The following is a 16,692-nucleotide window of genomic DNA, read 5'->3' as shown; positions in this document are numbered from 1 at the left end:
CCAGGCGTGGTGGCGAGCACCTGTAGTCCTATCTACTTGGGAGGCTAAGGCAGGAGAATCGCTTGAACCTGGAAGGCAGAGAGGCTGCAGTGAGCCAAGATCGTGCCACTGCACTCTGGCCTAAAAAAAAACAGGAACAGAAAACCAAATACAGCATGTTCTCATTTACGAGTGGGAGCAAAACAGAGTACACACGGACATAACGATGAGAACAGACATTGGCGACTACTAGACGAGGAAGAATGGGAGAGAGTGAGGGCTGAAAAACTGCCTATTAAGTACTATGTTTACTACCAGAGTGACGGGATCATTTGTACAGCAAACCTCAACAACAAGCAATTTATCCATGTAACAAACATGCACACGTACTCCCTGAAAATAAAAGTTGAAAACAAAACAAAACAACAAACAAACACAGGCCAGGCCCAGGTGTGGTGGCTCCATCCCTGTAATCCCTGCACTTCGAGAGGCCAAGGTGCGGATCACCTGAGGTCAGGAGTTCAAGACCAGCCAGGCCAACATGGCGATACCCGTCTCTACCAAAAATACATAAATTAGTTGGGCATGGTGACGGGTGCCTGTAATCCCAGCTACTAGGGAGGCTGAGGCAGGAGAATTGCTTGAACCTGGAGGGCAGAAGTTGCAGTGAGTCACAAAAAACAAAAACAAAAACAAAACCAGGCCGGGTACGCTGGCTCACACCTGTAATTCCAGCACTTTGGGAGACTGAGGCAGGTCATCACTTGAGGTCAGGAATTCAAAAATTAGCTAGGAGGTTGGTGGGGGCGGGCGCCTGTAATCCCAGCTACTGCGGAGGCTGAGACAGGACTGCTTGAACCCAGGAGGCACGGAGGCTGCAGTGAGCCAAGATCTTGTCACTGCACTCCAGCCTGGGCAACAGAGTGAGACCCTGCCTCAAAAAGAAAGAAAGAAAGGAAAGAGAGAGAGAGAGAGAAACAGGCACGGTGGCTCACGCTTGTAATCCCAGCACGTTGGGAGGCCGAGGCCAGCAGATCATTTGAGGTCAGGAGTTCGAGACCAGGCTGGCCAACATAGTGAAACCCCATCTCTACCAGAAATACAAAAATTAGCAGGGCATGGTGGTGCACACCTATAATCCCAGCTACTAAGGAGGCTGAGGTAGGAGAATCGCTTGAACCTAGGAGGTAGACACTGCAGTGAGCCAAGGTCGTGCCACTGCACTCCAGCCTGGGTGAAAGAGCAAGACTCTGTCATTCATTCATTCATTCATTCATTCATAAATAAATGTCCTCATCATACCTCCACCCTCCCCAATGCAATCTCCCTCTCCACTCCACCACCTCCTGGCTCACTGCAACCTCCGCCTCCCGGGTTCAAGTGATTCTCCTGCCTCAGCCTCCCAAGTAGCTGGGATTGCAGGTGCGTGCCACCATGCCCAGCTAATTTTTGTATTTTTAGTACAGTCAGGGTTTCGCCATGTTTTGTATTTTTGTAGAGCCAGGGTTTCGCCTGACTTGTTAGGCTGATCTCGAACTCCTGACCTCAAGTGATCTGCCCATAAATGGAACATTTTTGTTTCTTTGTTTTGAGACAGTTTCACTCACCACCTAGGCTGGAGTGCAATGGCGCTATCTCGGCTCACTACAACCTCTGCCTCCGGGTTCAATGATCCTCCTGCCTCAGCCTCCCAAGTAGCTGGGATTATAAGAACCTACCACCACACCTGGCTAATTTTTGTGTTTTTAGTAGAAATGGGGTTTCGCCATGGTGGCCAGGCTGGTCTCGAACTCCTGACCTCAGGTGATCCACTCACCTCGACCTCTGAAAGTGCTGGGATTACAGGCGTGAGTCACCGCACACAGCCTAAACTGAACATTTTGCTCTTCCCTGTTTTCTGTTACGTATTGCGAACTTCAAAAATGAAACACTCACATAACGTTCTCAATGTTTTTTTTTTTTTTTTTGAGACGGAGTCTCGCTGTGTCGCCCAGGCTGGAGCGCAGTGGTGCGATCTCCGCTCACTGCAAGCTCCGCCTCCCGGGTTCACGCCATTCTCCTGCCTCAGCCTCCGAGTAGCTGGGACTACAGGCGCCCGCCACCACGCCCGGCTAGTTTTTTTTTTGTATTTTTAGTAGAGACGGGGTTCACCAGCCTGTTGGCCAGGCCTGGTCTCGAATTCCTAACCACAACTGGTCCTCCCACCTCGGCCCTCCAAAGTGTTGGGACTAGAGGCATGAGTCACCACGCCCAGCTAAAAGGACTTCTTAATTAGAGCTGCCTGCAATGGGAAATCAGAGACTGGACAGGAGGTATTAAGGTCGCTAAAACTGCAGACGTTCAATGGGAAGTCTGATTGTAAACATGCATGCTGTTTAAAGGATTCATGCATCTTGAAGATGGACTTTGTAAAGATCTCCAATGGCCTATCATTTCCCACAGTCCATTTTCTTCTTAAAAATATCAGTGAGGCCGGGTGGGTGGCTCAAACCTGTAATCCCAGCACTTTGGGGGGCCAAGGCAAAAGGATCGCTTGAGTTCAGGAGCTCAGATCAGCCTGGGCAATAACCTCGTCTCTACAAAACATCAAAAAATTAGCTGGGCGAAGTGGCGAGTACTTGAGTCCCAGCTACTTGGGAAGCTAAAGTGGGAGGACGGCTTGAGCCCAGGCACGTCAAGGCTACAGTGAGTCATGTTCACTACTGCATTCCAGACTGGGTGACAGAGTGAGACCCTGTCTCAAAATAAATAATTATAAATATATAATATATATTGTAAATATAAAAATAAATAGCAACTGAGAGACTTTTGGATGATCGTATCAAAGGACTTCTTTTTTTCCTTTTTTTTTTTCTGAGACAGTCTTGCTCTGTCGCCTAAGCTTGGAGTGCAGTGACACGATCTCAGCTCACTGCAACTTCCACCTCAGGGTTCAAGCGATTCCACTGCCTCTTCTGTCTCCGGCATAGCTGAGATTAAGGCGCACACCACCACAGCTAACTTTTTTTTAGTAGAGACGGGGTTTCACCAGCCTGTTGGCCAGGCCTGGTCTCGAATTCCTAACCACAACTGGTCCTCCCACCTCGGCCCTCCAAAGTGTTGGGACTAGAGGCATGAGTCACCACGCCCAGCTAAAAGGACTTCTTAATTAGAGCTGCCTGCAATGGGAAATCAGAGACTGGACAGGAGGTATTAAGGTCGCTAAAACTGCAGACGTTCAATGGGAAGTCTGATTGTAAACATGCATGCTGTTTAAAGGATTCATGCATCTTGAAGATGGACTTTGTAAAGATCTCCAATGGCCTATCATTTCCCAACAGTCCATTTTCTTCTTAAAAATATCAGTGAGGCCGGGTGGGTGGCTCACACCTGTAATCCCAGCACTTTGGGAGGCCGAGGCGGGAGGATCACGAGGTCAAGAGATCGAGACCATGCTGGCCAACATGGTGAAACCCCGTCTGTACTGAAAATACAAAAATTAGCTGGGCGTGGTGGCGCGCGCCTGTAGTTCCAGCTACTCGGTAGGCTGAGGCCGGAGAATCGCTTGAACCCGGGAGGTGGAGGCTGCAGTAAGCCGAGATCGCGCCGCTGCACTCCAGGCTGGCAACAGAGCGAGACTCCGTCTCGGGGGAAAAAAAAAATTAAGTGACCTGTTTCCTGGAATCCAACCCCAAACAATCCACATTTCTCAGCATAAGCCTACTGGTGTGATCCCCGTTACATGAACTCGGAATGCTATCTGGAAACAAATGAGCGCACCAAACATCCCAATTTAAGCTTTTCTTCACACCTTACCCTACCAAGCTATGTGAAACTGGCAAGGCTGATTACTGTCCTTGTTTTTCAGGTATGGGATTCAGGCTCCGAGGTTGGTCACTTTCTCAAGCGGGTCACAAACTCGAACCCTGAACCATCATTTCTAAAAGTCGCGCTTTTACTTAGGGAGGGACGGCTTGCAGCCTCCCTCCCTACTCTGCGGCTCCCCACACGAAAGTTACCTTCCTCTGCCTTCACAAGCTCCTTCACATCCTCCTTCCCTATGAGCACAGGCAGGGCAGTTCAGCCTCCGTTCCCCGCCACGAAAACCCTCCCAGCCGCCTACCTAGCCAAGCGGCCTGCCCCACCTCTGCACCTCACAGACTTCCACTCGCGGACTCACCGGCCCGGCTACACGGACTCTCAGCCGGAAACTCCGCCCCGCCGCTTTAGGGGCGCCCCGGAAGTCATTCCGCCTCGCGCTGCGGCCACGCCGAAACGTTCCGGATGGTGCAGGCGGCAGCTGCCGGAGCGGGGCGCTCTGGTTCAGGGCATGCCTGCCGCTTTGTTGGGGCGTGGAAAGGGACTGTCTTCCAGCTGGACTTCGCAGAGAACCGGAAAACAGTGATCGCCATTCGCTCTCGGAAGGTCGAAGGCTCTGCAGCTGTCGACCTGGGTTCTGAGGAGCTCGATCTTGTTTTTCTACCTCTAAAACGTTGGGATGAAGGACCCTGGCTACAGAAGTAAGGCCAGGGTTATCTTTGCTTCTTGCTGTGTATTTCAGGACTCCTCCGTTGCTCTTGCTGTTCATTCAGCAAACTGAGCATCTACTTTGAGCCTGATGCATGTCTAAGCACTGAGGAAATAGCAGTGAAAAACTGACAAAAATCCTTACTCTCGTGGAGTTTTTTTTCTCCAAGGGGAGTATGAAGAAAAACATATACTATATGAAATAGTGATAGTGCTGTGGAGAAAAACTAAGCATTGAAGGGGAAAAGTTGGCAGTTTAAAATAGGGTGGCTAGACCAGGTGCGATGGTTCACGCCTGTAATCCCAGGCATGGTGATTTGGGAGGCCGAGCGAGGATGGATCACCGGAGGGCAGGAGTTTGAGACCAGCCTGGCCAACATGGTGAATTCCGTCTCTACTAAAAATACAAAAAAATTAGCCGGGGGTGCTGGCAAGCGCCTGTGATCCCAGCTACTCGGGAGGCTGAGGCAGGAGAATCGCTTGAATCCAGGAGGCAGAGGTTGCAGCGAGCCAAGGTCGCACCTTGCACTCCAGCCTGGGTGACAGAGACTTAGTCTCAAAAAAATAAAATAGGGTGGCCAGAGGAGTCCTCGCTGAGAAGACAGTTAAGCCATGACCTGAATGAGGAAGGGTGTTAACCCTCCTGATACCTAGGGGGAAAGCTCTTCAGACAAAGACAGCTGCAAGTGCAAAGGCCCCAAGTTAGAAGCGCATTGGGGTCTTTGACGACTGCAGGAGTGAGCAAGGGATGAGTGATGGCAGCTGCAATCAGAAAGGTAAGGTGGGGAGGAGAGGCTGTGAGCATTAAGAACTTTGGGGGGATTGTGATGGCTTGGACCAGCAGCTGGTGAGAAGTGACTGAATTCTAAATCTTAGTGATACACTGGATGTGTGTTATGAGAAAAGAATCAAGGATACCTCCAAAGTCTTTAGCTGAGCAACTGAAAGGTTGGGGTCGCAATTATTGAAATGTTGGTGGGGTGGGTAAGATCAATTCAATTTTGGACAAGTTGTCTGACTGCCAATTAACACAAGTGGAATTATTGGCATTTCCCATACTTGAGAAATGGAGAGGCAGTGCACCCCCAGATGAGAAGAGGATTAGGAATAACAGAAAGCAACTGCAGAAGCTGGGGCCTCTTTCCTTCCCCATCAGCATATTCATCCCCTCCGTTGCCTTTATTAAAAATTCTTCCCACCTCTGTTGTCTCCCTCAAAAATATAAACAGAAGGTATCTTGCATAGCAGTGGAAAGAACAGCCCTGGATTTAAAATCAGGTTCTGACATAGTGGCTGGGTGACCTCAAGCAAGTCACACCAACTCTATGAACTAATGTGTAAAATGGGGTTGTCTCCACCATCCCTACAGGACTTAGTGGCAGCTCTGTAATCAGTCTCAGTTCCTCCCAGAAGACAAGATTTTATTTAGTTATTTGTGTTGGCTTTGCATGAACACGATTTTAAAAGGGAGAGGAGGGGAAATTAGTATCACAGTGCCAGGAAGCTTCCATGCTTGCCTCCCTCCCACCTTTGACCTCATTAGAGGACTCACACCCAAACTCCACACTTTTCCGTTTGTGCCCTTCCTTCCTATCCACACTTCTGCTTCCTTCCATCTTAATTGACCGTCATATTTGCAAGATGGGATGCATTCCTCTAGGACAAACAGCCTAGAGGAATCCCAAGCCCCAAATTTCTTGCATATGTTTGTTATCCATCAGCCTGGGAAGACTTTAAGGAAAAACCAGGAAAAGGATAGAGGATTCCCCAATAAATGTAAAGCATATTTGCAGAGAGAAGACTAAAACAGTTTTCCTAACTGTAATATTTGCTCTGTATAGATTTTACACATGGATGTTAAGATTCAACTAGGAATGGTACTAAAGTAAAACAAAATATGCATAAATCCATAATCTCTTGGCTTGATTATGACTGACATATTCTAATCATGTACAAGTGGTAAAATAAATTATCCAACCTACTCAGATGTTTTTTCAACTTGTAAAACTGAAAGACAACAATAAAGAATGGAATAAATCTGCTCTTTGCCCACGAGTGGCCAGACACAATCAACAGGGTTAGGACATTCACAATCAGCTCAGCTAATGGAATCAAACAGATATAAAAAGCATGCAACTTGAAAGACTGGGAGAGCTGATTCCCTTACAGGGAAACTAAATCATTCCAGAAAGCCTCATCTAAAACCTCTGTAATTGACAATAGTATCTAACAATCTTGATCTTGATATGTAACTATTTGCTCTAACCTAAAGAAGCATTTGTTTATCATGTACAAATATTTAGAATGCCAATCCTGCATTCTCTGCCTAGAATTCAAAAGAATTCTGCGGCAGAATTCACAATTTGCAGCCCGGTGCGGTGGCTCACGCCTGTAATCCCAGCACTTTGGGAGGCTGAGGCGGGTTGGATCACGAGATCAGGTGATCGAGACCATCCTAGCTAACACGGTGAAACCCCATCTCTACCAAAAAAAAAAAAAAAAAAAAAAAAAATTAGCCGATCGTGGAGGCAGACGCCTGTAGTTCCCACTACTCGGGAGGCTGAGGCAGGAGAATGGCATGAACCCAGGAGGCGGAGCTTGCAGTGAGCTGAGATCGCACCACTGCACTCCAGCCTGGGCAACAGAGAGAGACTCCATCTCAAAACAAAAAAAACCCCCACAATTTGCTTTTAGAAAACTTGTAAAGTTTTACCTTCTGGCTTTGAAAGATAGGGGTAGGTAGGCATATTTACTTTTAGACAAGGACTGAGTCACACATTAACTACCTTCTTAACTATGAGATTATTACAAATATATTTTACAGATACAAAAAACTGAAGTACAGAGAGGCTAAGTTAATTTCTCCAAGGTCCCACAGCAAGTAACTGCAGAAGGGCAAAGCAAAAATAGGACAACACATGTAGGCAACACCAAGCAGGTCTTGTGGCAGCAACTGGAAACCTTTTTGGAGACACCATTCTGCATTTTGTTGTAGTCATACACAAACCTAGTTATGTATCCATGCTGCTTTCTCGTAATGCCAAAGTGGCACTATTCTAATTTACTAACACAACGTTTTCTAAAAACTACCCGAATTATTGAGGTGTTTTTGCTCACTTCTTCCCATTAGAATAAATGTAGACAATAAGAAATGCATGAGGGATGACGTAGTCCTCCATCAAATTTGTCCTTTCACACAAGAGATGGCATGGTGTAATGTAGCAGAATCATAAGCTGCCAGGAAATTATGAATTCTGTATTCCTTCAGCTGAGTCTTTGAAAAAGTCCAGATGGGAAACACTTCCATCCTGATGCTGAAGCAAGGAGAATGTCCTTGTGTGAGGAATTCTCACAACACCAACTGAAGGTAAGGTCCCTGGAGCCATGATAAAAGCACTCTTCTGCCCTGATTCTTCTTTACACATATGTACCCATTCAGGTCTTTACAGATATTTCACAGGAAGCATTTATGTTACAAGTACTTAAAATGCACTCAAAATTAATATAGAATACTTTATTTACATCAGAGCGATCTCACATTATCCAATCCATTAACAAAGTCAACACAGGATGGAAGTATAGAATCTAACAGTCCAAGAGACCAAGATCCTCATCCCTTGTTTTGCCACTTGCTAGTGTGACAATGGCCAGTTAATCTATCATATCATTAGTTCCTTGTCTATAAAACAAGAATAAGAAATGGTCACATATCAAAAGATCATTGTGAGGATTAAATATCATATATGTACTTATGTATATATAACTTATTTACTATAAATACTAGTTGACTTCACTTTATTTCAAAAACTATGAAGCACATATGACAAAACATTAACACGTTATTTCTGGGTGGATGGTACTTATCTTTTATACTTTTCTGTATTTAAAATTTTCAAAATAAAATATGATCCTATATACTTTTAATACAAAGTCACACATGTAGGGTATCACTTTATATAAAGGGAATCTTCACAAAATGAACTATGTGCTATCACAACGAACTCCTTAAAACAATAGTTTATAACAAAGCAGAATTCTAGACAAGAACCACAGGTCAGAAATGGAAGGGATGGTGGAAATCTAATCTAAACCTGTGACTTTCTAGACTAGAAAACTTTCCAAATTTACATCCAGCTAGTTAATGCCAACACCAACAAAAACACTCTGATCCTGGTTTCCTAAAATGGTATTTAATATAAATACACGTGAAAATTTTTCTTATTTTTAAAATTTCAAAGTCCAATTTTATAACACAATTTTACAATGCAAATTGTTGCTATTTCACTTTCTGGATTCAGCTGAATAGTTTTGTTTTGTGAAAATACTGACAAACTTGCCTTCATGAATTAAGTACACTGACTTCCAAAAACAAACTGTTAAAAATTTAACACAGAAAAACCAGTTAAAGGTGCTCGAGAGTCCTTTTCATTTGGTATAAATCCAAAAGCTATGAAAATACCTTTTGTATTATGTGCAGCATGCAGAAAATTAAGAATGTATTCAATTTGCAGAAATAAATCAGTGATATAATGGAAACATTTAAAATTGTATCTCCGGAAAATAATTCAAAATCATCTATCAAAAATTATAGGCTGGGCACAGTGGCTCACACCTCTAATCCCAGCACTTTGGGAGGCCGAGGTGGGCAGATCACCTGAGGTCAGGAGTTCAAGACCAGCCTAGGCAACATGGAGAAACCTCATCTCTACTAAAAATACAAAAAAAATTAGCCAGACATGGTGGCGCATGCCTGTAATCCCAGCTACTCGGGAGGCTGAGGCAGGAGAATTGCTTGAACCTGGGAGGCAGAGGTTGCGGTGAGCCAAGATCACGCCATTGCACTCCAGCCTGGGCAACAAGAGCAAAACTCCATCTCAAAAAAAAAAAAAAAAAAAAAAATATATATATATAACATATATATATTATATATACACACACACACACACACTTAGGCTGGGTGTGGTGGCTCACGCCTGTAATCCTAGCACTTTGAAAGGCTGAGGCAGGTGGGCCACAAGGTCAAGAGTTCAAGACCAGCCTGGCCAATATGTTGAAACCCCGTCTCTATTAAAAATACAAAAATTAGCCAGGCATGGTGACGGGCACCTGTAGTCCCAGCTACTCGGGAGGCTGAGGCAGGAGAATCGCTTGAACCCAGGAGGTGGAGGTTGCAGTGAGCCAAGATAGCACCACTGCACTCCAGCCTGGGTGACAGAGTGAGACTCCGTCTTAAAAAAAAAAAAAAAAAAAATATATATATATATATATATACCTAAATATCTGAAACGCATACTAAAGGTCACAGATTATTCTAAAAAAAGGTTTTTAGAAAAGTCTACGCTGGGATGGTCATGATCAACTTGGTCAGCACAGTGCTATCAACTAATTTTACTAATAAGAATCTGAATTTTTAAAAAGTGATACAATTTAGGGGCACCATTTGAAATTATTTGGTATTTCGTGGTATAGCATTCTATTTGCAGACATACCAGCATTCTTACAGCCAAAGGATTGGGAAACAGCTAACCAGCACAGCACCCAAAAGAGTATAAACAACAACAGACACAACTCCTGAGTGTGGTTTTCCACAGCTGTATGTTAACAGCACTAACAACATCAAACAGGTTATTATGGAAAGAAAACACCAGGTTTAATACCTTATAAAATATGTATAGAAATTGAACATTCCTATAAGATACCGTTCAAGTCACAATTGAATTATAAATGTCATCAGATATTCTGATATAAAGAAAAGGTCTAGTTGGTTTTTTAAAAAATGCATGTAAACCATAAAAGATAAAAAGTATTTAAAAATACACAAAATTCTAACCACTGGGTTTAAACTTTGATCTTAAAAAAGTAAATATATATTTACAATCTTTAAATTTCACACATTTGTTACTTTTACATGATCTTTATTATTTAAGAAAAACTTCTTTTAGCCATTTATATAACAGAAAAAAATAGGGAGGCCGGTAGATCATCACATATATAGCATCTAAAATATGAAAGGCCAGGGAGTTTATTATTAATGGAGTCATAAAACAGACTTAACCAAAAGTGTGTGCTAGGAAACAAGCAGTTTCACTTCAGAGACTTCATTGCAGGAACCCAGTTTCCTTAAGTGGAAAAAGTGATTATAAATAACAGTTATCTGAAGGGTGGTTGAGAGGATTAAATGAGATCACCTATGCAAACAAATACATGTAGGTATTAAGACAACATCCGGGGTGTGAAAGTTTAGTTTACACCAGAACCTTCCTTTAAGGCTTAAAAACCTCAAACAGTATTTCATTCTTAATACAAGAACCAATGTTTAAAGCATAAAATCCTTAATTGGAGTGTTCAGCCCAGTTAATTATCAAAAGCTATTTATAAAATGCTTCAATACTGATGATATTAAAGCAACCAAAACTTTGTGATGCTCACAAGGTTTCGCTTCCTGGGTTATGGTCCAAAGTCATTTGCCTTCTGAGAAGATTGCAGAGATGTCAGATACTTAATTTCTCAAACACCTTGGCATCAGCCTTCTATGTTTTCTGTCTATCATAGTCTCCAACCATCTTCTTGATGTGTGACAATTTGCTCTTTAACTGCTTGCAATGATCCTTCTTACTTTTGTAATCTGCAGACTAAAAAGGGAGAAAATGAATCACATAAATTCAACAAAATAAAAACAGGTCTGCTGGGAAGGCAGAGGTGAACAAAAAAATGGAATATTTAGTCAGATACTTGTTGGGAGTGTTAACTGAAGTAATATACTCAAGGTGCCTGGCAGTATCACTAAGCACACAGGCAGCTGATTCTGTTTGCTCAGTTCTGTCTTCTAACCTGGGTTTTTAAAAAGGATACCCCATTTCTAAAAATCTGTAAAATGACCAAGAAAACTTATCAGCCTTTTTGCTAACACATCATCTAAAACTGTAAGTAAAACAAGAGACTGGTGATCTCAGTTGACTAGGGAAAGGGAAGCTGAATAGGGGATAAGAGAAATGGGAAATTTTACTGTATACCCTTTAAACTCTTATTGCAAATCATGATGCCTGTAATTGATGATTTTTGTTGTTGTTGTTGTTTTTAGAAAGGGTCTCATCCTATTGCCCAGGCTGGAGTGCAGTGGTACAATTATAGCTCCCTGCAGCTCTGAACTCCCGGGTTCAAGGGATCCTTTTGCCTCAGTCTCCCTAGTAGCTAGGACCACAGGCACGTACCACAGCACCTGGATAAATAATTTACAAAAATTTTAATATAATTTTTGTTAATGTTTTAAGTCAATAGTGACTGACATGCCAAGTGTTAGCAACGATATAGGGCAATAGGAGTCTGTAGTGGTTGATGGGAAAGTAAACTGGTACAACTACTTTGGCAGGCCATTTGACAGTATCTACTAGCGCTGGATACACAAAATGCCCATCACTTCTATGTTCAAACATTTACAAATATGTTTGAAGCTGTGATATTTTTAAATGCCAAAAATTGTGAACAACCCAAATGTTCATTAACAATAGAATGGACGAATAAAGTTGCGTTTTATATACAACACTACACAGCAATAAAAATTAATCAGACGGCCAGGCGTGGTGGCTCATACCTGTAATCCCAGCACTTTGGAAGGCTGAGGCAGGTGGATCACTTGAGGCCAGGAATTTGAGACCTGCCTGGCGAACATGGTGAAACCCCATCTCTACTAAAAATAGGAAAATTAGCCGGGTGTGGTAGTGCTTGCCTGTAATCTCAGTGGCTCAGGAGGCTGAGGCAGGAGAACTGCTTGAGGTTGCAGTGAGCTGAGATCATGCTACTGCACTCCAGCCTGGGCGACAGAGCGAGACTCTCTCAAAAAAAAAAAAAAAAAAAACTAATGAACCATGGCCGGGCATGGTTGCTCATGCCTGTAATCCCAGCACTTTGGGAGGCCAAGGCAGGCGATCACCTGATGTTGGGAGTTCAAGACCAGCCTGGCCAACATGGCAAAATTTTGTCTCTACTAAAAATACAAAAATTAGCCAGGCATGGTGGTCTATGCTTGCAATCCCAGCTAGGCTGAGGCAGGAGAATTGCTTGAACCTGGGAGGTGGAGGTTGTAGTGAGCCAAGATTGTGCCACTGCACTCCATCCTGGGCAACAGAGCAAGACTCCGTCTAAAACAAAAAAATAGTAATGAACCATGAATGGACCCTTACAAACACAATACTGAGCAAAAGAAATCACACACAAAATACATACTGTATGGTTCCATTTATGTAATGTGCAAGAGAGACAAAACTCTATAATGTTAGAAGTGAGCATGGTGGACCCCTCTGCAGAGAGTGTAAACACTGGAAAGGAGTACAAGCAGGGGGTGGGGAGGTACTGGGAAATACATTTCTTGATCTGCATACACAGGTATGTAGTCACATTGTGAAAATTCATCATGTTATATACTTTGATGTGTACACTTTTCTGTATGTATACTTCAACTTTTACAAAATACATAAAATAAAAAATGAAAAACACGTAATAGGAAAGCTCTTCCTCCAGATGAGTAGGTATGGGAATTAAAAGAAAAAGAAGAGGAGAAAAGTTCTTCCTAAAAGAAAGATCTTGGATACTTACTCCCTTCACTTGCTTCAGTCTATTGTATTCATCAGCAGCAGCCTATTAATGAGAGACACAAAGGAATATGTTTACTGGGGCATTTTCTCTTTCAAAAGTAACATTCCTGATGTTATACTTTGGAGCTAAAAATGACAGCTTATGACAAAAATATAAGCAATTAAAAGAACAAAGTCATAAAGCTCTTAAAACTCAGCAGGAAGGTCTGAAGAAATTCAGTGAAGAGATATTTATGATACTGTATCTTTCACATTCCACTCACATAGGCAGGTAACTATCTGTTCTGCTACTTCTCATCTCTCCTCATGCCAGTCCCCATGCTACACTGACACCAGTAAGGTCTTTTAAAACACTGAGCGCTGATCAGGTAATATCCCACTACACAACTGGTCTGAGCTTCCCATTAACTTCTCTCTTCACCCAGTTTCCTACTTTTCCAGTCTCAGCACCCATCATCAGCAACTCCTTTAAAAACTGAAATATGTTAAATGCTTCAAGATTTTGATCATGTTTTCCTTATGGCTGAAATCATGCACCTCCCCCCACCCTTCTGTCTGGAAAATTCTTAATGATTCCCTCACTGTGAAGCCTCGAAAGACTTTATTTCTCCTATGAGCAGTTAAGTTACAGTGCTTTCTACACATGATACAAATACAGCATTAATCATATTGTCTAAATTGTTTAGATGTCAGTTTTTTTCTTAAAATATGAGCTCTTTGAGGGTGGGGACAGGATTTTATATATCTAACCTCAGCATTTCCACATCAAAGAACAATAAGTGATCAGTACATGTTCACTAAATTAAGAAAGATCTGTAACACCCTATAGAAACCATAAAGGAAATACATGAATCTAACTATACAAAGATGTGAATATATCAAAACTAAAAAGCAGATCACTTCAACTGAAAAATGGCAGAATATTTAATTTTTCAGGTGTAAGTGAGCTGTGCATCAAATGAGCCCTGTATTGTATCAGGAGGGAGACGCAGTTAGTGCAATCTCTCTGGAGGGCAATTTTGCAACAGAAGTTTAAAGATACGTATCCTCTGACTCTCAGCAATTTCACATTCTGGAATTAGTTTTAATTAGATAAGCAGGCTGGGCGCTGTGGCTCACACCTGTAATTCCAGCACTTTGGGAGGCCGAGGCAGGCAGATCACCTGAGGTCAGGAGTTCGAGACCAGCCTGACCAACATGGCAAAACTCTGTCTCTACTAAAAATACAAAAATTAGCCAGGTGTGGTGCCATATGCCTATAATCCCAGTTACTTGGGAGGCTGAGGCAGAAGAATCACTTGAACCTGGGAGGCAGAGGTTGCAGTGAGCCAAGACAGCGCCATTGCACTCCAGTGTGGGCGACAGAGCAAGACTCTGTCTCAAAAAAACAAAAACAAACAAAAAAAAAACTAGATAAGCAGACAAGAGTGCAAAAATGGAGAGGTTCACCAGTACGTACTGGTACTACTGGAGTAGGGGGAGACATACTTAAATGGCTATCCATAGAAAATGACTCTTAAATTATGATGCAACCATAAAATTGAAAGTTGTTTACCTAATTTTACACATAAAAAACCTAAAACTAAGTAGGTCTTTATTACTGATATTAAAAAAACTTGCTGTTAAGAAAAGCCAGAAATAAGCAGTGCAAGAAAGTTTTTTTTTTTTTCTTTAAAGATAAAACACCACAATGATAAGAGTACATCAAAGGGACACAGGAAGCAACTGAAAGAGTTCCCAGCGGTCAAAGTGAGAACAATTAGAGCTACAAAATAAAGCAGCCTTGGATTATAACTCACAGTATAAAACAGATATCCATGAGTCCATAGTTACATAAGTGATTGATCAATAAAGGAACAAATAAACAAGAAGAGAACTAATCTCCCTCTAAAAGGTGGTGTAACTACATTAATTTAAGTACGTATACAAAATACAGTATGAAAAGGATGGATTAGAAAAAAAAAAAACTCAGTTAATAAAACCCAGTAACTTTACATGGACAAATTCTATCTCAGCCAGGTGATCAAGGGAGGAAAAAAAAAGATAACCATAAACTGTTGATTTAAAAGACAGGAAGTAAGTGGAACATGGAAGATGATGTTTCCTTAGAGAAAGTTATATGTACCTCGGTGACTCCTGCTTGGAGAGATTGTTTTAACAACTAATATTTTGGTGATAAGGATTTCTTGATGGTAGGATTTAAGGTGATTTCTTTTTCTATATACAATTCTGTGTTAAGTTCTTTTCTACAGAAAGAATGGCTTTATAAATAGGAAAGATAATAGGGCTATTTTATTATTTTTATTATTATCATTATTTTTGAGATGGAGTCTCACTCTGTTGCCCAGGCTGGAGTGCAATGGTGCAATCTTGGCTCACTACAACCTCCCCCATCCCGGGTTCAAGCAATTCTCCTGCCTCAGCCTCTTGAGTAGCTGGGATTACAGGTGTCCACCACCAAGCCCTGCTATTTTTTATATTTTTAGTAGAGACGGGGTTTCGCCATGTTGGCCACGCTATTCTCAAACTCCTCACCTCAGGTGATCCACCCGCCTTGGCCTCCCAAAGTGTGGGGATTATAGCCATGAAACCACCATGCCCAGCCTGGCTATTTTAAATAGGAAAGCATAGATGTACATAGAATAGTGCTTTGTAGGGGCCAGGCACGGTGGCTCATGCCTGAAATCCCAGCACTTTGGGAGGCTGAGGTGGGCGATCACAAGGTCAGGAGATTGAGACCATCCTGGCTAACATGGTGAAACCCCGTGTCTACCAAAAAAAGAATACAAAAAATTAGCCAGGCGTGGTGGTGGCGGGCACCTGTAGTCCAGCTACTCAGGAGGCTGAGGCAGGAGAATGGTGTGAACCCCGGAGGCGGAGCTTGAAGTGAGCCAAGATCGCACCACTCCAGCCTGGGCGACAGAGCAAGACTCTGCCTCAACAAAAAGGAATAGTGCTTTGTAATTCTTAACTATTATACATTAGTTTAGTCTTCTATTAGAAAAGAATTTCATCCAAAACCCAATCTCAACTATTCTTCAATGAAACTGCAGTTTGATAATTACTAGCACATTTTAATCAACATTAATATAACGGATGCTGTGCCTCCACAGATAAGATTCAAATTCTGCATAATATACAAGTATCAGGTTGAATTTACCATGTACTCTTCACTTTCTTCTCTATAGTCATCCAGTTCTTTATCCAAACGGGAGAGTTCTTTATTGATCTCATCAAGTTCTGATTGTAAGCTCTTGTATTCCTGTAGGCCAGTGTCAAAATTTCTCTTGTACAGTTGTCTTTGTTGATCTGAAGTGATAGGTGGATATTCCCTAAAAGGTGAGAGAAAATGACTACATATGTATCCTTAGCAGACATAAAATTCAATGCTCCTTCCTCAAAGATAATAAAGCTGGTGGGGTATGGAGAATGATGTTTTCTTGTTTCCTTTTTGTTTCTTATGGGTAAAGAGAGAGAGAGTACAAATAAGTTCTATTAAGAGTGACTATATATTACTGCTCAAATTACTGCTCATTTTTAAAAAACTATGCCGACATAATTTGCAGAAATAACTTTGAAAATCATTTACAAAACTGAAGGTACAAGTCATAGGAAC

General features: G+C 42.3%; 2 protein-coding genes across 10 annotated transcripts in view; both read right to left on the bottom strand.

Annotated features, from left to right (window-relative positions):
• Positions 1-4,299, bottom strand: part of GTF2H2 (general transcription factor IIH subunit 2) — a 36,531-nt gene extending 32,232 nt beyond the window's left edge. Inside the window, exons 1-2 of one of the 6 annotated variants that reach the window (XM_033179806.1) lie at positions 3,978-4,158; positions 1,112-1,209 (exon numbers count right to left, since the gene is read on the bottom strand). The gene's annotated coding sequence lies outside the window, so the exon portion shown is untranslated. Of the gene's footprint in view, positions 1-702; positions 743-1,111; positions 1,210-3,977 lie in introns of those variants that run through there. The other 5 variants (XM_033179807.1, XM_033179803.1, XM_033179805.1 and 2 more) reach the window with 5 other exon arrangements.
• A 5,814-nt stretch (positions 4,300-10,113) lies between these two features.
• Positions 10,114-16,692, bottom strand: part of OCLN (occludin) — a 61,762-nt gene continuing 55,183 nt past the window's right edge. For 3 of the 4 annotated variants that reach the window (XM_033179800.1, XM_033179799.1, XM_033179801.1), the window contains exons 7-9: positions 16,237-16,408; positions 13,078-13,119; positions 10,114-11,117 (exon numbers count right to left, since the gene is read on the bottom strand). In XM_033179800.1, coding sequence (XP_033035691.1) covers positions 11,016-11,117; positions 13,078-13,119; positions 16,237-16,408 — 316 coding nt within the window. In that variant the 3' untranslated portion in view covers positions 10,114-11,015. Of the gene's footprint in view, positions 11,118-13,077; positions 13,120-16,221; positions 16,409-16,692 lie in introns of those variants that run through there. The other variant, XM_033179802.1, reaches the window with a different exon arrangement.

This window comes from Trachypithecus francoisi, unplaced genomic scaffold (assembly GCF_009764315.1).
Source record: "Trachypithecus francoisi isolate TF-2019V2 unplaced genomic scaffold, Tfra_2.0 Lachesis_group2, whole genome shotgun sequence".
Taxonomy (NCBI): domain Eukaryota; kingdom Metazoa; phylum Chordata; class Mammalia; order Primates; family Cercopithecidae; genus Trachypithecus; species Trachypithecus francoisi.
The sequence above is the reverse complement of the archived record's forward strand: the minus strand, read 5'-3'. Positions and strand labels throughout refer to the sequence as shown.